We start from the raw sequence: 23,150 nt of genomic DNA, 5'->3' as shown, positions 1-23,150 counted from the left end.
GTCACATGGACGCGTACAGTTTGCTTACTTTTAGCATGTAAATCTGGAGGAAATAGTCTAACTTTGTATCGAAGTAGACGAAATTTAGAAATGACTGGTACAGCTAACATGAGAAGACGAACAAAAATCACACTAACGGAAACTTGTCCTGACACGACAAAAAAGACGTCACTTGGGATAACCATAACGTCAACACTATGGCGTCACGCCTACAAGCGGAGGCGGTAAAGTGTTAAGGTCAGCACAGGCCTCCATGTTTCAGGAGGCAGCGCAAAACCTGGGCGAGTTTCCAGGTGGTGCCACCGCCCCCCTCCGGGCTCAGAAGACAGGACAGACGAGGATGGCCGTTAGGAACTGCGTTCGCGTCATGCCTAAGAGCCGACGCACAAAGCTACGTCTCCAAGCACTCCCCCGAGGCCCCGCCCACTCCTCGTCCTAGAGCCCGCTGGGGGCCCCCGAGGGGCGTGGCCAAGGGTGAGGCGAGATGAGCGCGCAAGCGCACTCAGAACCCAGTCAATTAGCCAACTATTAATCTCGCGAGGGTTGAAAGTCGGTGGCGTAGGTAGTCGTCCTGGATGCTGGCGAGATAGATGATTTCTCCCAGAGGAAGAAAAGGAGGCGGCGAAGCTAGTTCCCGGCGTCGGTCTCTCTTTCGCTTACCTTTCTCCTAACTCCAACCCTCCGCCCTCCCGTAAATCAACCCGCCTTCCCTGACCTCGGTGACCCAGGTGGCCCCGCCCACTCCCGTCGACGTGATTCCCGCCGTGAGGTAAGCGCCGGTCGAATCCTGAGCCCCGCGGAAGAGGAGGCAGACGAAAGGGGGAGGCTGGTGGGCCCGGCTCAGGCTCGTAGCGGAGCCGCAGCGCAGGGGGCCATTCGGGTGGTCGTCTCGCTCCTCCGTCAGCTCGTGGCGACGTAGCCACCCAGGCCTAGGCCTCCTCATCTCTGCCGAGCCGGGCCTCAGGCAGCAGCGGGTGACGCAGACGGAACATCATGTCGTCCGCGGCCGAGCCTCCGCCACCCCCGCCTCCCGAGAGCGCGCCTTCCAAGCCCGCAGCCTCGGCCGCCGGCAGCGTGAGCAACAGCAGCAACAAAGGCGGCCCGGAGGCCGTCGCGGCCCAGGCGGCTTCCTCTGCGGCTAGCTCCGGCCCCGCGGACTCCGAGATGGAGGTGAGGGTGGCTTGTGGCGCGGGGAAGAGGGCGCAGTGGGGAGGAGGATCTGGTTTCCTCGGCCGGATTTTAGTGATCAGACGCAGAGCCATACTCCACCCCTCCTGCATCCAAACTCGGCCTCAGACCCTTAGGATCCGAAATGATTCACACTTGCGCCCTTGTGCTTAACCTACCCACGCCGACTCCGAGGGATTTCTGGCACTTCACATTTGCATTATTTGTCTTTTTAGCGAGCCTTGCCAAATCCTCCAACGCTATTATTAAACAGATGTTATTGATTACCGAGGCCGAGAGGAACCTATCCTGTTATGTGTGTGGGGTTTTTTTTTTTTTTTTTTTTTCGGTAGATTCCCATAATTCCCTCACCCATCTCCTGTTGTAGCTTTTAGTTTCCACTAAACTTGCGGGAAGGAAGAGGGAGATGCCACTTGGTAGTGAGGGAAGGATGCGTGGGGTGGGGAAGGCATTTAAAAGCAGCGCATCCGAGGACTCCGGCCTCCTTTTCTTCATCCCGGTCCTTGCGGGGGCGGTATCTGTTCTGGGCAGAAACAATGGCTAGAGCTGGATGGCCGAGTGCGCAGTGGGGATAAGCGGGGCGCAGCTGCTCCTGTGAAGGGAGAGGAGGCTCCTCCCAGGCACTGTTCCTTAGGGAGGTAAGCGACCAGGGCAGCAGCAGCTGTCTTGGACTTCCATCTAATTTGGGCAGGGGGATGAATGAATGAGTGAGTGGATGAATTAGTGAGTCTGGGGCGGTTGGCTTTCAGGCCAGCGCAATTCCTCTTTTTGGGCCTTGAAGGCCTTTTTTTTTTTTTTTTGAAAATTGGTACTGTTCGCTTGCCGAGACTGCCTTCAAGGGCTGGGGTTGGCCCGGGGATGGTGACAGTGCTGCGGGGGTGGAAAGTTTGGGGAGCTGCCAGGCGGGTCTCTTGGGTGTGCGCCAGGACTTTGAGAGGTCTGGGAACAAAGTGATTGCTCCTTCCAAATTTTATTCTTGGCCTTCGATCTGTTTTGAGATATTTTATAGTCGCAGCCCAAGGATTTCTGGGATTTTTTCATCCTTAGAAGGAGTGAAGGTAATATTGCTCTAAAAAAGGATCCTTGATGCAGAATTAACACAATAAGTAAATGGAAGTGCAGTTTAACATCGAAGGGTTTGGCGCACCAAAGTTTTACTTGGGCACCAAAGGTCTAATCTAGCGTCAATTAACATTATGTTAGTAGTTTATAAAAGAATTTTTGGTGAGGGTAGGTTTTAGTGCAATGGGACATTGATATTCTGTACTTTTAAGTGATGTGATTTTTGTTTCAGGTTCTTATCTAGTGTTGCTTATTTTTCTTAAGGTTTTAAATGGTTCTTTGGATTACCAGAGCTGTTTAACTTGGATTCATGCTCCACGGTTTAAGGGGGTTTGAAAATCTGACACTGAAAGCAATTGTGTGTAAATGGACAATTCTCTGCAAAATGCTGTCCATAGTTTTCATCAGCTTCTCAAAAGGGTCTGTCATTCAAATTTTGGAATAGCAACCATTGTCTTACTGGAGACGTTATTTAAATATCAGAAAGAGTAATTTAAAGCCTAAACTGGTTTTTAAATTTAAGTGGAATTAAAGTTTAAGTGTGGATGTTGATGTGATAATGAGTACCCAATGAAGTCTGGGCCATATTTATTTGCCAGATGAAGAAATTGAGTCTTCTGATAAGTAGAATCTGTGATAGAACCCAGGTCTGGCTCTGAAACTGACCCATTTCCCACAAACCTTACCCTGTCATACACTTTTTAAGAAGGATGTTTGACAATTTTATCTCTTGAAGAGTGACTTAGTTATTTTTACCTTTTCGGTATAGGAACATGAGTAATCTTTTATCATTTTCTTCACTGACTAGTTTTAGTCTTGATGTTTTTCTCTTCATGTAATAGTTGATTAAAAAAATTTTTTTTTGAAGATTTTATTTATTTATTTGACAGAGAGAGAGAGTGAGCGAGCACAAGCAGGGGCAGCAGCACGCAGAGGGAGAGGGAGAGGGAGAAGCAGGCTGTCCGCTGAGCAGGGAGCCCAACATGGGGCTGGATCCCAGGACCCTGGGATCAAGACCTGAGCCGAAGGCAGATGCTTAGCTGACTGAGCCACCGAGGCGCCCCTAAGAAATTTTTTTAAAGTAAAAAAAAATTTTTTTTTAAGTAAATGTACATTATCTTTTTCCTAAATGAATTGGGAAATCATTGAGGTTCACTGATAAATACTAGGTTTGGGCATATATGTGTAATATGTTTGGCAATCTTAAATGCCTTTTTCTTGTTTGAAAGTAGAATTTAAGTTGGGTATTTTTCAAAATTAGAAAATAAATGAAAGCTTGCATTCACAAATTGTTTCTGACAAGGTGGACCTTCCCAGAAATATTAGCTAGCTTTCCTATGTATTCAGTTAAATTTTCATTTTTGCTTGGTGTACTGGTAAGTCAGGGGAGTAATTTCGTTTTTTGTTTATTGTGATTTTTTTTTGGCAACGTGGATGGAACCTGTCTTTTTGTCTTTCACTGTTGATTAGACTAGTAGGTAGGTATACATATGTCAACAGAGTAGACTGATAGGCACACTGTATACCAAATAATCATGTGATCTTAGTCTTGGAGTCCAAATCCTTTTTTTTTTTTTTTTTAACTATGAAAGAAATAATGACTACTGTTGTTTATTACGGTATATTTTGACCTTTTATGATACCTAGTACCATTTGTGAAGTAGGCTAGTAAGTGGCTTTATCATTTTTATTCGAGGACACCAGAGATTTGCGATGATCTTTAGAGGTAACACAGATGCCTAAAGATCTTAGCAGTGAAGTTAGATTAGAATTTAGGTTATTTGACCTCTTAATTCTGGTACTATACCAGCTCCAGTCCCCCAATTTTTTAATCACAGGTAACTTTATTATAGTACATACTGCCAAGCGTGGATTTGTACATTGTTGATGAAAATTATACTTTTACCTATTGTTCTTTAGTTGTTTTTTTGATGGATGAGTAGAACTTTGCAGAGTAGTTGTTGCTGTTTGTGGCATTTTGAATGTCAGGTCGAATAAATTTGCAAGAAAGGATATTTATTACTAATTTGTAGTTAAGGAGTATTCGAGTTAGGATGCATGATAAATTTTTTGTATTTTCCCAGAAGATGGGAATCAGGGTGGCTAATGATGGTAATTTCTAGGTGTGTTTGTATAGAAGTACAGTAGATAACTGCAGTTTTATGATTAAAAAGGAACATGATTTCTTCACATTATATACTATTTAATTTGGTTTCATAATAGTTATTGAATAGAAAAAGAAACCGATTTGTTGAAAGTTATTCTAGTATGATGTAGATAATAGTCTTGTGTTTTAATCTTGGCCAATAGCCATGCAGTTTACATATTTGGGTTAAATAGGTTGTTACCATCATGGCATTTAATTTCATCAAGATACCCTGTCAGGTTAGATTATAGCCATTTAAGTATCTAGCAAGTTTGGGATAGAAAGCATTACTTAGAATGTGTTTTGAGCAGAAATTAGTTTAATAATGGTGTGTTAACTGTTTTTGAAGAACAATCCATGATTTTTCCCTCCTACCAGGAAGTATTTGATGATGCATCCCCTGGAAAGCAAAAAGAAATTCAAGAACCAGATCCTACCTATGAAGAAAAAATGGTATGCTCTAGTATATGAATAGAGTCTATAATAACTTTTAATTAGGTGATTGAATGGACCAAAATTCTGCATTAAATTTTTATAACTGAGGCACAGATATCCAGTTGAAATATGTGTAACATGGGATATTATAATTTTGTTACTTGCCTATGTAAAGCAAATATAGAAATATTACACGAACACACATAATAGTATTATGTAAATATATGGGATATGTTACTTCCCTTTATTTTAAGATTTAGTGTCAGGGAGTGAGGAGAGTAAAAGAGCAGAGTAGTAGTTATTCAAGGTGTATTCTGCATCTGTCATTCTGTTGTGTACGAAGACAATAATATATGCTCCTTGCCCACAGCTTTTTTATAATATGGTGAGATCTTTACAAAAAGAGCACATGATGTTGTTATACTTGAATCGTCGAGGACCCAGCTCACATTTCATACCTCAGAAAACTTTTTTAGCATGACTTAACCATAACCTACAAAGAACTTTAAACTTAAATTGAGATTCAGTAATAATAATGGCTAATAGCAAGTGCTTACTATGTACTAGGCCTTTTTCTGAGTGCTTTATGTGGATTAAACTCATTTAATTGTACTGAAATCTTAAAAAGTTAAAATAACATGTTAAATAGTAATACCACTATGCACTATAACACAGTATGCTCTCTAAGAGTAAAAACAGTGTCTTAATCTGTCTTCAACACCTAGATCAATATCTGGTACGTAATATATTTTAACAAATATTTTTTTGAAACTTACTTTCTCTTCAACCTTTGATCTTCTCTTCAAGATCAGTAAATATTTTTGAATCTCTTACATAGCTTCAAAATCCTAAAAACATATGCATTTTTTGAACACGTGTATATGTATATGCATACATAATGTGCATGATAAAAAGTAGTATGTAAAATATAAATGACACTGTTTTTATTTTTATTTTAATTCCAGTATAATTAACATACAGTGTTATATTAGCTTCAGGTGTACAATACAGTTATTCACTAATTCTGTACATTACTTAGTGTTTAGCACTTATTTCACCCCCCCTCTGGTAACCACTAGTTCTCTATATTTAAGAGTCTGTTTTTTTCTCTTGTTTTGTTTCTTTTTTTAATTTTTTTTTTTTTTAAGATTTTATTTTTTTATTTGACAGAGTGAGAGAGGGAACACAAGCAGGGGGAGTGGGAGAGGGAGAAGCTGGCTTCCTGCTGAGCAGGGAGCCCAACGCGGGGCTCGATCCCAGGACCCTGGGATCATGACCTGAGCCGAAGGCAGACGTTTAACGACTGAGTCACACTGGCGCCCCTCTCTTGCTTTGTTTCTTAAATTCACATATGAGTGAAGTCATATGGTATTTGTCTTTCTCTGACTGATCTCTTTCTTTCTTTTCTTTTTTTTTTTTTAAAGATTTTATTTATTTGACAGAGAGACAGTGAGAGCAGGAACACAAGCCGGGGGGGGGGGGGGGGGGGAGAGGGAGAAGCAGGCTTCCTGGCTAGCAGGGAACCTGATGTGGGGCTCGATCCCAGGACCTTGGGATCATGACCTGAGCTGAAGGCAGACGCTTAACGACTGAGCCACCCAGACGTCCCTGTGACTGAATTATTTCACTTAGCATTATACTTTTTAGATCATCCATGTTGTAAATGGCAAGATTTCATTAAATAACATCTAAGATTTCTATTATATTTTATATATGTGTATATCTCTAATTGTCCCATACCTTTTCTTTGCTGTCAAGCCTAAAGAAAAAGATAAATTTGCCAGCTCTACTTTTCCCATTCATTTCTTCAAACCCTTCACAATTTATGTTCTGTTGTTAACACTGTACTAGTGAATTTAATTTCCAATTTATAGCTTAATTTTACTTTCTTTTTTTTTTTTTTTAAAGATTTTATTTATTTGAGAGAGAGAGAATGAGAGACAGAGAGCATGAGAGGGAGGAGAGTCAGAGGGAGAAGCAGACTCCCCGCCGAGCAGGGAGCCCGATGCAGGACTTGATCCCGGAACTCCGGGATCATGACCTGAGCCGAAGGCAGTCGCTTAACCGACTGAGCCACCCAGGCGCCCCACTTAAAATTTTTACTTGCCTTGAGAGACCTTTTTTTCCCCTAGATGATATCCTATTTACTTGACTATTCCTTTGTCCTCCTTCACATCCTAAACATTTCCTCTCAAACAGTTCGATCCTTATCATTGCTTTTCTTTTTCTTTCTTTCTTTTTTTAAGATTTTATTTTTAAGTAATCTATACATCCAAGGTAGGGCTCAAATTCAACCCCAAGATCAGGAGTCACATGCTCCACTGCCTGAACCAGCTAGGCAACCCTATCATTGGTTTTCTTTAAACTGAATTCTTCTCAATATTTATCTCTAGCCCAGATTCTTCCAGGCATTGTATTATTTTCATTTGTTTGTTGGACATTTAAGTCCCTTTGGTACTTCTTTCTTAGGAATATGCAAAATTGAATTTGTTTTCTCTACCTCACATATCTACTTAGTGTTATCTCAATCAATGACAGTTCCTCTTAATATATACCCAAGCTGTCCATGACGGTATTTCATAATTTAGTAGTCTTGCAAGTTTAACCTCAAAAATAGTTCCTCTTTTTTCCCCATTGCCCTATTCAGTATTCTTCTATTGCATGGGTTATTTTGTTGGCTTCTATATTTGTTTCCTTTTTAATGATCTGGCCTCTTCAAATCTCTTCATACTTTTCTTCCAAGTTTTTCAGTTTCCTAGTTATTTCCTTTTTCACCAGTCATGATCTTGATTACTTTTCTTTTAAAAAAGTTCCCCACCATCTGCTAGTTTCTAACCATAGGTAAGTCTTAGTATCTAACACTTTTCATTCTTGAACCGAGGATGCTGAATACTACTTGAGAAAACTAAATAATAGTGCTGATTGGTACCAGAATAAATTTATGGTTTTTACTGTCTTAGGCTTTCAGTATTTATTGAACAACAATCCATTTAGCTATTTAAAAACTTAACCAACTCTGGATAAACTTTTATTCCATTTCTGCCACCCTTATTTTCAGGCTTCTTCCACAAATAATTACAGGCCTTTCTTCAATTTATTTCCTCTCTGTTTCCAAATATGTATGGCCTGTACCTGCCCTGTGTCATTTCCTTCTGTCTCAGAGAAAGAAACTGGTTTTAAGCTATTGATTTTAATCTTCCATTTGATTTTATAATTTATATCCTTCAGGTTCCTAGTCTTATTCTATTGTTTCTACTTTTTAAGGATCTGTTAGTTTTCTCCCTTCTCTTTAAGATCTCAAATCACTTTTATTTTAATATTCTTATTCTCAACCAAAGTCTTTGCCTGTTTTTCCTTCAACCCTTGCCACAGTTCTACTGAAAGGTTATTTTGTAAATGTTGTTCTGAACTCCTTGGTTCTTTGCAACTAGTTTATAATCCCACTACCACTTGGATGAATGCATGGTGAGAATTTTGAAGTCATTGCCTCTTGTATAGAACTGTGGTGAAATTTATACTTAATTCCTTAAGGCAGTAGTTCAAAACTTGATCGTGTAGAAGGTCTTGGATATTTTTGTTCTGATGGGTCATGAAGCACACTTTGAAAAATCTTAAAACATCTAGAGCCATTAAAGGTTTTTGAAAATTAGAGATGTGTGATAAGATCTAAGAATGGCGGTGGGGGGCCCCCTTCTCTGTTGAAACATCATGTCTTAGGATTTTCCTGGTCATCCCTGTTAAAATTTTAGTGCCATTCCCAGTTCCTTTTACCCTGCTTTATTTTCTGAGCATTTATCACCTTCTGACAATCTCAAATAATCCCTTAGGTTTATTTTTGATATTGGACTATAATGAAAAAAAAAGTGCCATTTCTGGTAGATACACAAAAGTAGTTGTTGAGTTGAACAGTTATTTAAGAAGATAATGTTTATTGAAAACTTTTGAAAGAAGTGAAGAATACTTAGTGATTTTTGAATACTGCAGAATAGGTTTTACCTTAAAATGTCCAGCTCTGACCTATCTGAATTAATTTCCAGAGCCTATTTATTTTGATTCCAAATAAAATTATAATAATTGAATAGACTTTTTCAGTCCCAACATCTTCTAGTTGCATCTTCTTGGCTTTTTTATTATATGCATTGAGAAATGAAATACTGCAAAATTCACATAAGTATCTTTTAGTTCAGTACTTTAAAATAGTTCGTAATCTTCAAAAACAAAAAACAAGCTTGTCTTCTACAGGAAATTTATCATGGAGAATCATGTTGATTTCAAGGATCTTAAGTTGTTTTGGTTCGTATTCTTCCATTCTCTTAGTGTGATAATAGGGAACATTTCAAAGTGGCAGAGGTTAGATATGAAAGGAAGAAATAGTATTAACTGCATTGGGTTAATAAATATATTTCATGAACTTAATAGATTTTTTTTTTTTTAAAGATTTTATTTATTTATTTGAGACAGAATGGGAGAGAGAGAGCACATGAGAGGGGGGAGGGTCAGAGGGAGAAGCAGACTCCCCGCCGAGCAGGGAGCCCGATGCGGGACTCGATCCAGGGACTCCAGGATCATGACCTGAGCCGAAGGCAGTCGCTTAACCAACTGAGCCACCCAGGCGCCCGAACTTAATAGATTTTTTAAAAAGATTTTATTATTTATTTGAGAGAGAAAGCACGAGGGGGAGGGAGGGGTAGAAGCAGACTCCCTGCTGAGCAGGGAGCCCGATGTGGGGCTCAGTCCCAGGACCCTGAGATCATGACCTGAGCTGAAGGCAGATGCTTAACGGACTGAGCCACCCAGGCGCCCTCCCCCCACCTTTTTTTTTTTAAGTAAGCCCTGTGCTGGAACTCCACGACTCTGAGATTGAGAGTCATGTGCTCTACCAACTGAGCCATCCACGTGCCCCTTAATATAAGTGTTTTTTAACCTGATACCTTTTTAAAATTTGGCACAACTGAACTGTTGAATGACCAACGCATTTTCCCCGTTCCTGAATAAATTCACTTGTACTGAATAATGTCATAATTTTTTGACATTTTATGGTCCACTATATTGATGTATAATTGACACATGACAGTTTTAAGTTTAAATCAATGAGTTTTGGCAGATTCATGCAGTCAGCCACCTTACATTCATGATGTAGAACAGTTCTATCATGCCCTGAAAAGTTTGCTCTTGTCTTTATCCCCTTGACACTTCAGATCTGCTTTCTATGACTAGCTATAATTTCATGTAAGTGGAATCATAGTATGTAGTCTTTCTGTGTTTGGCTTCTTTCACTTAGTATTGATGCTTTGCCCTTTTTTTTTTTTTTGTATAATGCTTTTGAAACTCATCTATGTTGCATGTCTCAGAAATTTGTTCCTTTTTATTGCTGAGTTCACTGTTTAGAGGCATGTTGAAGCTTTGATTTCTGAAGTTGTATTAATCTTCTGATAAAATGTGTCTTAAAATTTATTTGCAGCAAACTGACCGAGCAAATAGATTTGAATATTTATTAAAGCAGACAGAGCTGTTTGCACATTTCATCCAGCCTGCTGCTCAGAAGACTCCAACCTCACCTTTGAAGATGAAACCAGGGCGACCACGAATAAAAAAGGATGAGAAACAAAACTTGCTATCAGTTGGCGAGTGAGTAATAGTTTATATTTCATAGTTGAAACATTTATTTTTGATAATCTTCATTAGAAGCATAAAGTCACTTCATTAAAAAAATTGTTTTAGGGCTGTTATTTATTTGGCGCCAGTTGGCTTGACAGGAAGTAGCCATACATGTATAAATAAGAATAATGTGTAATGCCTTAACTTTTATGGCATTATCCTGTTTATGGAATTGAGATGTTATCCATTCCTTGGAGAGGAAACAAATGCAGAGGTTAAGCAGCCTACTTAACATCCCACAGAAGTAATTCGAATAATCCAGGCTTGAATTTAGGTCTGATTTGGGGTATGCTGTAGGCATAAACCACATACATGCATCGGGGGATTGCTTTTATCTGAAGTCTGTGCTTGTAAATGGAATGTTGTGATGATTTATGCCATAGGAGTTTGTTTAAAATTTTTATTACTTACTTGTCCTACAAATTGAAGTGTCAAGTTGTATGCTGCCCTTAGGTGGTTGTTTAAAACGTATAAAACAACTCTTATATATTCAGTTTATAAATACTTTCTTGGAATTTTTGTGCTGCTTGAGTAATTAAGATGTTTAATTGGTTATAACTAATAGATTTGATATTAATAGCTTTAGGGTAATCTCAGTTCCCTGGAATGACCATGTAATTCCCAAAGTGAGAAATGAAAAATAATCAGTAATTAAATCCATTAGGTTATCTAAAAGAGGAAATTACAAACTGCTCTCAACAATGTTAAATTTACTATACAGTTTACAGAAACACAGAAGCATGAGCTGTACCTTGAAGGGATTTTCATCAGAAAGCATAAGCATACCTTAATGTTTTTTTTTTTTTTTTAAGATTTTATTTATTTGTCAGAGAGAGAGAGCACAAGCAGGGGGAGTGGCAGGCAGAGAGAGAAGCAGACTCCCCGCTGAGCAGGGAGCCCCATGTGGACTTGATCCCAGGACCCTGAGATCATGACCTGAGCCAAAGGCAGACGCTTAACCTACTGAGCCACTCAGGTGTCCCATAATACCTTAATCTTATATGGGGTATTCCATTTATCTAGTACATCTTACACCTTATCCATTTTGTGTAACCAGAGTGCTTTTGTTTTAATATTTAGGAAACTTCCTAAGAGACACTTGCACTTTAGATGTATTTAAATTGTTCACACTTGAGAAGTTTGCAGCTATTTAATTATTTTTATTTATTTTTATTATTTTTTAAAGATTTTATTTATTTATTTGACAGAGAGACACAGCGAGAGAGGAACACAAGCACGGGGAGTGGGAGAGGGAGAAGCAGGCTTCCCGCTGAGCAGGGAGCCGGACACGGGGCTCGATCGCAGGACCCTGGGATCATGACCTGAGTCGAAGGCAGACGCTTAACGACTGAGCCACCCAGGCGCCCCTATTTTTATTTTTTATTTAAAACATTTTTAAATTTTTTTGAGAGAGAGTGGAAGCAGGGGAGGGGCAGAGAGAGGGAGAGAGAGAATCTCAAGCAGGCTCCATAACCAGTGCAGAGCCGGATGTGGGGCTCGATCTCAGGACCCTGAGATCATGACCTGAGCCAAAATCAAGAGTCGGCTAAGCCACCCAGGCACCCCTTGCAGCTATTTAAATGGCATCAGGTCTTCTGCTCTGGAAATGCCAAGTACTGTAATGGATATTTTTATGATATAAGTAGTTAGTAGGATTTCATGAAAAGAAATAATTTTATTAAGATTATATAAGATAAAGATATTCTGTAGTAAATATATAATAAATTGCTCAGCTTGGTCTTACTGGTGTTATTGGGGAAAAGGAGTCTTGGTTAACAGATTTTTTCCTCTATCCTTCAAGCCATCTTAAGTGGAAAGTTAGCTTATGCAAAGTAATTAGGGTGATGGTACTATCCTTAAGTATAAGGACATATGTGTTTTTCTCTTCCTTCCATCATTTACAGTTATATTCAATGAACCCTCACTTTGAAGTAATAAGCACATTCCAGCCTTTATCTTCAGTTTTATAACCATAATAATCAACTATCTTGATAATCGACTGTGAGATTTTATTTTAAAAAAAAAAGTTAAAGTTCTTTCCTAGTTTGTGGAGAATAAATGAGAATTGAGGGTACATCTTTATACTAAGTTTCATGTGGTTAGAATGCAGAGAAGTATGAGAAATAACATATTAAGACATTCTAATTTGAAGCATATAAAAGAAGCAAGAATATTCTTGCATATATTTACTGCTTTGGTCTGAGTTTCTGAGGAATGCTTCTTTGAGAAGACTGATTATCCTCTTCCATCAAGCATGTACATTTGGTAGAAATCAAGCTATAAATTAGATTTACTGTTTTCTAATTTAAATGAAAATATTTGTTGAAAGTATGAAGATACAAAATTGGAAGCTTCAGAATTGGAGAGTAAGTACTTTTTACTAACCTGAGCCCTTTAGGGATTAAGAAATAATGGCAATATTAAACCTGCAGAAAATGAGGTTTTAAGGGGATGTATCCCAGCTCTCTTGGGATGTAGAATCTAAACATTTCTAAAAAGCTTTGAGTAATTCTGATAAATCTCTGGCTAAGAGTCATTGCTTAAGCACTAAGTCTTTATTCTGCATATTCTACAGCTTTTGGTGAAAGTTGTAGTTTTTGCTTATTTTAAAACATATTCTTAATAGAAGCATGGTTGACACAGAATGTTACATTAGTTTCATGTGTACAACAGTGATTCCACAGCTCTATACATTATACTATATGCTTTCCACAGTGAAAGTTTTTTTGTTTTTTTTTTAATTTTTGAGTATAGTTGACGTATAATGTTACAATAGTTTTAGATGTACAGCTTAATGTGATTTTACAAGTTTATACATTATGCTTTGTTCATCGCAAGTATAGCTACCATCTGTTCTATTACATTGCTGTTACAGCATTATTGATTGTATTCCTATGCTCTGCTTTTTATTGCTTTGACTTACTTATTCCATAACTAGAGGCTTGTATCTCCCTCTTGCATTATTCACCCATTTGCCCAGTGCCCCACCCTTCTCCCCTCTGGTAGCAATCAGTTCTCTGTGTTTATAGTTCTGATTTTGCCTTTTTTTTTTTTTTAGATTTCATATATGAGTGAAGTCTTATATTTGTCGTGCTCAGTCTTATTTCACTTAGTATAATACCGTCTAGGTCCACCCAGGTTGTCTCCAATGGCACAATCTCATCCTTTTGAAAGTTGTAGTTCTTAAGGGTTGCCTAGGTGGTACAGTGGGTTGAGTGTCCCATTCTTGGGTTTCACCTTAGATTCTTGGGTTTCAGCTCAGGTCGTGAGCTCAGGGTTTTTAGACTGAGCCCGCCCTGCATTGGACTCTGAGCTCAGCGTGGAATCTGCTTAAATTTTTTTTCCTTCTCCCTTTGCCCCTACCCTCTTTGTTCGCTCGCTCAAAAAAAAAAAAAGTCGTAGTTTTAAAAATGTGATTTCTGGAGCTATTTTGTGGCAAAAATACTTAAAAAGGTAACTTTAAGTTAGAGATTATGAGATTTTTCTGACTGTAGTTCCTTGAAATGAGATTATTCCATTACCTCAGATGTTACTCTGTTTTAACAATTGTATGTATATCTTAGAAAGCCATGTAAAACGTTTCAGGTTTAAGTTTACTAATAATTCGTACTGTTCCACTTTTCTAGCCTTAATTTAAATGCCTATTAAAAATTATTGTGGAATCTTGGTCAGCCACTTGACTATTATGTTCAAATAGTAGCTGTTGGTAGTTAAAGCTTAAAGTGCTAATCGATTTTATTTTGAACTTGACAGCTACCGACATCGTAGAACAGAGCAAGAGGAAGATGAAGAACTATTAACAGAAAGCTCTAAAGCAACCAATGTTTGCACTCGATTTGAAGATTCTCCATCATGTATGTTATATACATTATATTTATAACTATTTGATTTTTTAAAAAAAATCCCCTTTTGAGACATCCTTTGGTTAAAGTTTTGGATTTGCCTTGGCTATAATTTATAAAGGGAATTTTTAGTAATCTTTTGAAATTGATTGTGAAATCAGATTTCTTTTTTGATGGAAATGGTATTAATGTATTAATATCAATTAGTATGATAGTGGTGCTGTATTTCAAAGGGGCATAAAATGCCATTGTGTTTATTGTTGCCTGAATGTATATGTAAAACTAGGAATGGTTTTCCCTTATATTTGCCCCAGATAAGAAAACTTAATATGTAAAAAAAATCACTTCATGAAGACTTTTGTTAACTGATGTCGGGATTTTGTATTAGTTTGTTTTAAAATTTTTTCTGAAACATTTGTTATTAATGGTTTTCCAAAAGAAAACCTGGTTAACCCGGTTTTTAAGTTTTACTTCTATATAATCTTGATAGTCTGGTGGCACATTTATCTTTACTGCAGCCTAGTATTTTTTTCTGATCTTCCTCTTTCTTGATAATTGGTTTGTATGATTGTAGTGGTTGTGAACAGCAACAAAAATTTAGAAAGGTTGGGGCGCCTGGGTGGCTCAGTCGTTAGGCGTCTGCCTTCGGCTCGGGTCATGATCCCGGGATCCTGGGATCGAGTCCCGCATCGGGCTCCCTGTTCTGCGGGAAGCCTGCCTCTCCCTCTCCCATTCACCCTGCTTGTATTCCCTCTCTCGTTGTGTCTTTCTCTGTCAAATAAATAAATAAAATCTTAAAAAAAAAAAAAATTTTAGAAAGGTCAACATAGGACATAGGACAACTCTTAAGTTGAACTTCAGGCAAGACGATATCTGGTTAGAAATTCAGTAATCTGTTTAAAGTATGTGTCTTCAGATGTTTTTTGGCTATGGAGTACCCTGTTTCCATTTCCTTCATGAAGTTAGAGACTAGAGCCAGATATATGGTACAAAGGGGGAAGGAAATTTGAATTATATGGATTATCTCTCTCTCACATTCCTGCATTGTAAGTAGTTTTCCCAGTATTGGTTAGTTTTTCGTCTTAAAGCAGTGTTTTTTGAAAGGTGATGGGGTACAGATGTGCATGTTAAAAACATCTGGTGATTGTGATGGGTATACTTAGTAATTATTCTGGGGTGGGAAAAGTGTAGTAAACCCCAAAAGAGATACTGTCTCTCTTAACAGGACCCTGTTGAAAAGTAACTTAGAAAAGGTAAAGGGAAAACAATCTCTATCCTGTCTTATTTCCCCTTTGTTAGGAGGAAGACTAAATCCCCAGAGAGTGTCTATTTGGGTTATCATGGAAGGTGGAAATACTTGGTTTAGAAACACTTGTGGGGTGCCTGGGTGGCTCAGTCTGTTAAGTGTTTGCTTTTGGCTCAGGTCATGATCCCAGGGTCCTGGGATGGAGCCCCGCATCGGGGTCCCTGCTCAGTGGGGAGTCTGCTTCTCCCTCTCCCTCTGCCCTGCTTGTGCTCTCATTCTCTCTCTCAAATAAGTAAATAAATTAAAATCTTAAAAAGAAACTTGTGATAACATTAAAAAAGGATATAAAGAGGTGAGAGTCTCTAGGACCAGTATATAGGTAACATAGGAACTGAGTGATTGGGGTAGGCACTCTGATGCTTTACAATCATGGTTTTGTTTTGTTTTGTTTCACTTGGTTATTGTCCCTATCCATTCACTCCTTCTCTGCTTCAGATCACAGCACCTACTTCTAATGACTTAGAAATTGAAAACAGAAAAGTCAGAGTAAACCTATGTAGGTCCAAGTTAAGACTCTTAAGTTTAATCAAATGAAGAAGGAGACGGCCTTTCTGTATTTAAAATGTGCATTGTGTTTTTTCTTTTATTCTTAGATGTAAAGTGGGGTAAACTGAGAGATTATCAGGTGCGAGGATTAAATTGGCTCATTTCTTTGTATGAGAATGGCATCAATGGTATCCTTGCAGATGAAATGGTATGTATTTGGTAGTTTTTTAGAAGGCCATATTTTGTAATTTAAAGTATTTTGTATAATGAAATTTATAAAAGTTAAGATAGTGTAACATAATTTTTGTTGATTACAATCCAGAACTGTTAACAAACTAATCCTCTGTCAAACTTGGTTTAGTTGCATAAGCAGAGTCTATACTTCAGTTGTGAGGAATTATTATTTATGAAAGTATAATAAATTTAAAAGTAATACATTTTGAGAAACGTACTTTTGGTAGACTCTTGTAATACACGGTTTTGGCCATTTATCTTCACTTTTATAAAACACAAATGGGGTTAATTGATTTTTCATTGGTGATTATTTTCTCAAGGGTGGCAGCTTGTACAGTTCTATCTCAAAACATTTATCTCTTGTTTACTACTTAATAGGTATGTAGTGAATGTTTCAAATTTCCATAGAGCTATAGTGCTAAAACAGTAATTGCTTGAAGAAAGTACGGAGTCAAAAGAAATGGGTCTTAATTGTAGCCCTGCTGTGCATGACTTTGGGACAGTCACTTAAACTTCTGGGCCTTATGGATATGGTTAGTAGAACCTCTTTATAGACTTGTGAAGATTAAAAAACAGCTAAACTTGAAACATACCAAGTTCTTGCCATTTGTTAGCTATCATAAACACATAGGTTTTCTTTTAAATGTTTTTTATGTGTCGGGAAGTATAAATATGGATGTCTGTTTTGTTTTGATTATCATTGCTTTGTGGTTATTCTTTCAGGGCCTGGGAAAGACTCTTCAAACAATTTCTCTTCTTGGGTACATGAAACACTATAGAAACATTCCTGGTCCTCATATGGTTTTGGTTCCTAAGTCTACATTACACAACTGGATGAGTGAATTCAAGAGATGGGTACCAACACTTAGATCTGTTTGTTTGATAGGAGATAAAGAACAAAGAGTAAGCTTTTTGTGTTTCATTATTAAAAGAATTTGAATTTAGGTTTGGGGGGCGGATAACTAGAGGAGGGATAAAAGAGGAGGAGTCCAGTAGTAATAAACTTGGTCTTCACAAATATTAGTAATTTATAAATGTAATATTGTCTTGGTGGTGAAGAATCCTACTGGAGAAAGGAGTTGTAGACTGTAGGATGCTGGTATAAGTTTATATAAGAAACAAGTATAGTTTCTTTTACTTTGGAATTGGTTGTATAAAATCAAAGGCTGTGTTCTCATTCTAGAAGCAACATTTTTGTTTTTCTTTTCTTTTTTTTTTAAAAAGATTATTTATTTATTTATTTGAGAGAGAGAGAATGAGAGACAGAGAGCATGAGAGGGAGGAGGGTCAGAGGGAGAAGCAGACTCCCTGCCGAGCAGGGAGCCCGATGCGGGACTCGATCCCGGGACTCCAGGATCATGACCCGAGCCGAAGGCAGTCGCTTAACCAACTGAGCCACCCAGGCGCCCCATTTTTGTTTTTCTTAAAAGAAGTTTTGAGTGTGTGAATTGGTTGGAAATTTGAGGAGCCAGATTTTTTTAGATTGATGTACATAATGGTAATTAATAGTCATCGTAATTTTTAAAGATGCACTGGGTCAGTTACAGTATTTTGGTGAGTTGGTATGGTATTTATTGAAATAAGTTAAAATGTTGGTCACTTGACGTTTTTTGGAAGGAAATAATGATACTATTGAAGATAATAAAGTTCAGATTTTAAAGTGTAGTATATCGAAGAATAATGTACTTAATTTTGTTTTCTCTTCATTCAGCTATCATTTCTCCTTCTATAGATCATTTTGTGTATTTTAAGTTACCAAGTTGCTTTTTATGTTTTGGAGCCCAGTTTAAACCACTTTTTGCTTTAGTTTCTTTACTTGTAAAAAGAGTAATAATAACAAAGTTTTATTAGATCTGTAAACAAAGGAATGAAAATGCTTACTGCAAACCATCCTTGAGTCTTCATTCTGTGGCAGAAACCACCTTCTCCTCTTTCTAAACCCGTTTCCTGAGAATTTCAGCACCTGGTGGAAGTGAAGACATTTAAGAGTTTATTGAATTTTGCACTGATAATTTTGTCAGTTATTTTTTATTAAAAGGCTTTGACACTTAGAAATGATTAATGAAGTTAGTTTGAGCTGGTTCTAGATGCTTACATACTATCCCTTTTTAATATTTTTCACCCTCTTTCATGTATTAGATTACTTGTCAGTACATTTAATGTGTAGTTCATTTCTGCATGATATAATTTTTTTCTCTTGCTACCTACACAGGCTGCTTTTGTCAGAGATGTTTTATTACCAGGAGAATGGGATGTATGTGTAACATCTTATGAAATGCTTATAAAAGAGAAGTCTGTTTTCAAAAAGTTTAATTGGAGGTACTTAGTTATAGATGAAGCTCACAGGATCAAAAATGAAAAATCCAAGGTAATTTGGTGTTTGGAAGTGAAAATCATTGTGCCTTTATTTAGAATTTGATCATATGTAGAATATTCTAATGATGAATTTGGTTCTTTTAGTTGTCAGAAATAGTGAGGGAATTCAAGACCACAAATCGACTATTGCTGACTGGAACACCTCTTCAAAACAACTTGCATGAGCTCTGGTCACTTCTTAATTTTTTGTTGCCAGATGTCTTTAATTCAGCAGACGTAAGTATGTCTTAATTGTTTTCTGGATGGAATATTAATGTTTCCGTTTAATGCTATACATTTTTGCAATAAAATTGGCCTTTCAGCCACTGCTTAAGATAATTGTTAATTTTTTACTTTTATGTAGTCTGGTGTAACCTACCAAGTTTTTTATGCATCCCGAGAGTTTACTTTTATGCCTTTTGATTTCAGTATCATTTTATAAATCAGTTGTTTTCTCTATCTGTAATGTCATGGATTCACATACCAAATAGGTAGTCACGTTGGCCTGAATTTCAGCGGCTGTACGTGGACTCAGGTTATTTCCCAAATGAATTTGTGAATTTCATATAGCCTATGTTTCCCCAGGATGGTCTTCAAATTTGGTAAAATCTGTCTAGCCATCTTTTTTTATGGTCTAACAAACATAGAACCTAATCTTTACCTTTTAATCGATTATTTGCACTGATAAAAATGGTTAAGTAGTTATTCAAACTGTTGGTTGTACCTTAGAACGTGATATGTATATTAAGAATCTGCTATTGGTAATTACCATTTTTTTGCTGAACCAGAGTTCATTTTGAACTTTGTTTCCATGGGTGGTGGAGAGAGAGAGAGAAAGAACCTGTGCTTGTGTGTGGCTTTTTGAAGAGCTCAGTAAGTTCCAAAAGGGTTAATTTTGGGTTGTTAAGGATCACTATAAAAGAATAGAGAAATTTGTGTTCTTGGGAGACATTTAATCAATCTCAGGGAGATAGTTCAGTTCTGCTTTTGTGTATTTTGACATTTTTGTTTTAGAGATTTCTTTTTCTTACTGCATTGACACTTTAATTTGTTTAGTAATCTATGAAAGCTTTGTTGTAGTTAACATAATTAATCCTATGATTATGTTTACTAACGAAGCACAAATACATACTAGATGTGCCAAAGAGGTAAGAATATGGAAGTTATCCTTGTTCAGATCCTACCCAGATACTAATGAAATGTTGGTAATTCAGTAAGTTTAATTAAAATTGACACTGCTCTGGAAACTTTGTGTTTGAGTAATCTGAGTAACCTTGGAGAACAAACCAAAGTCATTTTAATTTTTCACCCTTTCTAAAGAAAAATATTTTTCAAGAATATTCATTCTCTAATTCTATAGAACTTCCTTCCCAACTATTCTTTTTCATTGTGAAACTTGTCATCTTGATGTTTTTAATCTGATTTTTCAAGGTAGATCTAAAATGAATTGTTAACAATGACACATGAAAAATAGGGGATTGAACCAAATGATTTTTGCAGTTCACAGCTCAAATGCTAAACTAATTCTAGAATTCATTGTTACATCTAGCATAAAAAGGATATTTATGGTTAATGCCTGTGGTTAATATTTCTGATATTTATTTTCTGTTTTTTAACTAGGACTTTGATTCATGGTTTGATACAAACAATTGCCTTGGGGATCAAAAGCTAGTTGAGAGGCTTCATATGGTAAGTGTTTTGGAATAAGGTTAAAGCATATTTCTAATGGGAAAAATGAAAGAGGTTTAAATTAGTGGATTATTTTTCTGTTAACAGAAAAACATGTTGACTAGAATTATATCTGTTTGAATCCGGTCACCAAACTGTTTAATCTTATACTGGGGACTGGGGGGTGTGAAGTGTGCATTTAGTGTTAGAACCTAAGATGAAATCCTAACTTAATGAGTGGAAAAAGTAATCCAAGTCTAAGAGATTTGATTCTCAAAGGCTAAAAGGGTCCATCTTTTTTTTTTTTTTAAAGATTTTATTTATTTGATAGAGAGTTAGCGAGAGCAGGAACACAAGCGGGGGAGTGGGAGAGGGAAAAGCAGGCTTCCCGCCAAGCAGGGAGCCTGATGCGGGGCTCGATCCCAGGACCCTGGGATCATGACCTGAGCCGAAGGCAGACGCTTAATGACTGAGCCACCCAGGCGCCCCTAAAGGGGTCCATCTTTTGTTCTTAAATTCTGCAACTTGTATAAACAACTGCTAATAGTGCATTGTGAGCAGAGTTGGTAAGTTTTTGCTGTGATATATAGCTTTTTTACTTTTTAAGAAGATTCACAAGTGAAAGGTGGTTGGTAGATAAATTTCTCAAACAGAACCCAGAATATAATAGCCTGACTAGCAGAATAAAACCAGACCTTGTAAGCATAGCATATAAAGCTTTTCATGACCTAATGCAACGGTTCTCGACTTGTATTGACATTTTGGTCTAGATAATTCTGAGGGGCACAGAGAAGGTGGTTTTCCAGTTTAACAGCATTCTTGACACCTCTACCCTCTACATGCCAGTAATATGTCCCCATTTGTGACAACCAAACATGTTGCTGGGCATTGCAAGTGTCCACTGGCCGGGGAGCGGGGGGGTCAGTCTCCTCCCTAAACCCCATGATTTAACTTTTCTGACATTCTCTAACTTCTGTTTATATCACTTGAATTTGTTAGAATTTCTGACCCCATTATCAATTTTCTGTAAACATTGTACTAATTTCAGTCTCTTTGTCTTTGCTGATCCTTTCTGCCACATCTGGTATCTCCTTTCCTGGTCTTCATTGATACATAGTCCAGCACTCAGTGGTAATGTCACCTTTTCCACTGAATATCCGGATGAAGCCAGCCTAGAAGCTTCTTTGTATCCCATCTTTAAAAATCAAGGCATTCTAAGATAGCACTTTGCACTGAATGTTGAAATGTTTAATTTACAAATTTTTTCCTGCTGCATTGTAAACACAAAGGCAGGAAACATGTCTTACATTTGTATCTGTAGCACAATGCCTGGTTTATAGTGTGTATTTGAATAGGGGAAAAATTAAGTCTGTGAATGTTTAAATACTTGTTTCTATATAAATTAATGATAACATACTTTAAAATTCTCATATACTGAAATTTTATTATGTTAAATTTTTGAAGGTGAATATCTTTGACATCTTTGTTTCAAATTAGATGGCATTTAAGCACATAAGCATTCAATTTAGATTTAGAGTATGGAGTGTATATGTAGACTTTGCTTTAATAAATAGGTACATGTATGTAAAGCAAACTAAAACAATCTACATAACAGAATCAGCCACTTTTGGCATTGCTGTTTATTTTGTTCAGACAGTAGTGTGAAAATGCTTATCAAATCGGGAAGAGGAGGTCTGGTAGCTACCTTTCTGTACTCTGTCTTGAAATTCCTACCTTAGCTCCTGTGGTCTCATGATGAAAGAGGATATTCAGAATCAGCATAGGTATACGTAGGAATGAGATCATTTTTACTTAATGAATCAATGATCTGTTATTGCAGAATACTCCCCTCTCCTACCAAAAAACCCTTAATAGTATCTATTTTAGTAATCCTAGAATTTATGGGTTGGCTGAGTGTTTTCTTTGCTGGTTTTACCTGGATTTAAACAGCTGCATTTACCTGGACAATTTTGAAGAGGGCCAGTGGGGCTGAAGGTCATTAGTAACATATCTGGCAGTGGATGCTGGCTGTCAGCTAAGATTATACTAGTTTCCTTACATGATGACGTTAGAGAAGTGTTGCTGATTATTTTTCTCACCATTTTTTAATTTCTTTGTGATCATATTTTTATAAGCTAGTGTAAATAGAACATAGGAAGATACAAATAAAGAATCTTTAGTTTTGTAGATACTCTAAAATTTTATGAGAATGAACTACATACAACATGGATAGGTTTTACAAACATGTTGAATAAAAGAAACGAGATAAAAGGTATATATTGTATAATTCTATGTACGTAAAGTTAAAAATAACAGGCAAAACTATGATGTTAAAATTTAAGGGGGGATAGTGACTGGGAAGGTTGCAAGAAGGGTTTCTGCAGTATTCTATTTTTATCTAGGTGATAGTTGATTACATGGGTATGTTTACTTGATTGAAATTTATTGAACTGTGTAGTCATGATTTGTATACTCTTTATGCTCTACTTCCATAAGAAAAGGGTAGTAAAATTTTTATTAAGTTTTTATTTTAATTTCAATATAGTTACCATACAGTGTTCTATCAGTTTCAGGTGTACAGTGCAGTGATTCAACAATTCAATACATCACCCTGTGCTCATCACAAGTGTACTGCTTAATCCCCATCTCCTATTTCATCCATCCCCCGCACCCACCAAAAGGGTAGTAAATTTAAAAACTAACCATAAAAACATTTTAATGTGGATATAGCTTTAAGTACTGTTGGACAATCTACATAAAAATAGAGTAA

At 37.2% G+C, this 23,150-nt stretch overlaps 1 protein-coding gene across 1 annotated transcript in view; it reads left to right on the top strand.

Moving 5' to 3' along the window:
* The first annotated feature begins 524 nt into the window (after positions 1–524).
* Positions 525–23,150, top strand: part of SMARCA5 (SWI/SNF related, matrix associated, actin dependent regulator of chromatin, subfamily a, member 5) — a 41,813-nt gene continuing 19,187 nt past the window's right edge. The window contains exons 1-9 of the mRNA XM_035022998.1: positions 525–1,170; positions 4,775–4,849; positions 10,293–10,459; positions 14,243–14,343; positions 16,231–16,331; positions 17,081–17,260; positions 18,570–18,725; positions 18,818–18,949; positions 20,333–20,401. Of these exons, the coding sequence (XP_034878889.1) occupies positions 994–1,170; positions 4,775–4,849; positions 10,293–10,459; positions 14,243–14,343; positions 16,231–16,331; positions 17,081–17,260; positions 18,570–18,725; positions 18,818–18,949; positions 20,333–20,401 (1,158 nt within the window). The 5' untranslated portion in view covers positions 525–993. The remainder of the gene's footprint in view (positions 1,171–4,774; positions 4,850–10,292; positions 10,460–14,242; positions 14,344–16,230; positions 16,332–17,080; positions 17,261–18,569; positions 18,726–18,817; positions 18,950–20,332; positions 20,402–23,150) is intronic.

This window comes from Mirounga leonina, unplaced genomic scaffold, assembly GCF_011800145.1.
Source record: "Mirounga leonina isolate KUSES-001 unplaced genomic scaffold, KU_Mleo_1.0 Mir_176, whole genome shotgun sequence".
Taxonomy (NCBI): domain Eukaryota; kingdom Metazoa; phylum Chordata; class Mammalia; order Carnivora; family Phocidae; genus Mirounga; species Mirounga leonina.
The sequence above is the reverse complement of the archived record's forward strand: the minus strand, read 5'-3'. Positions and strand labels throughout refer to the sequence as shown.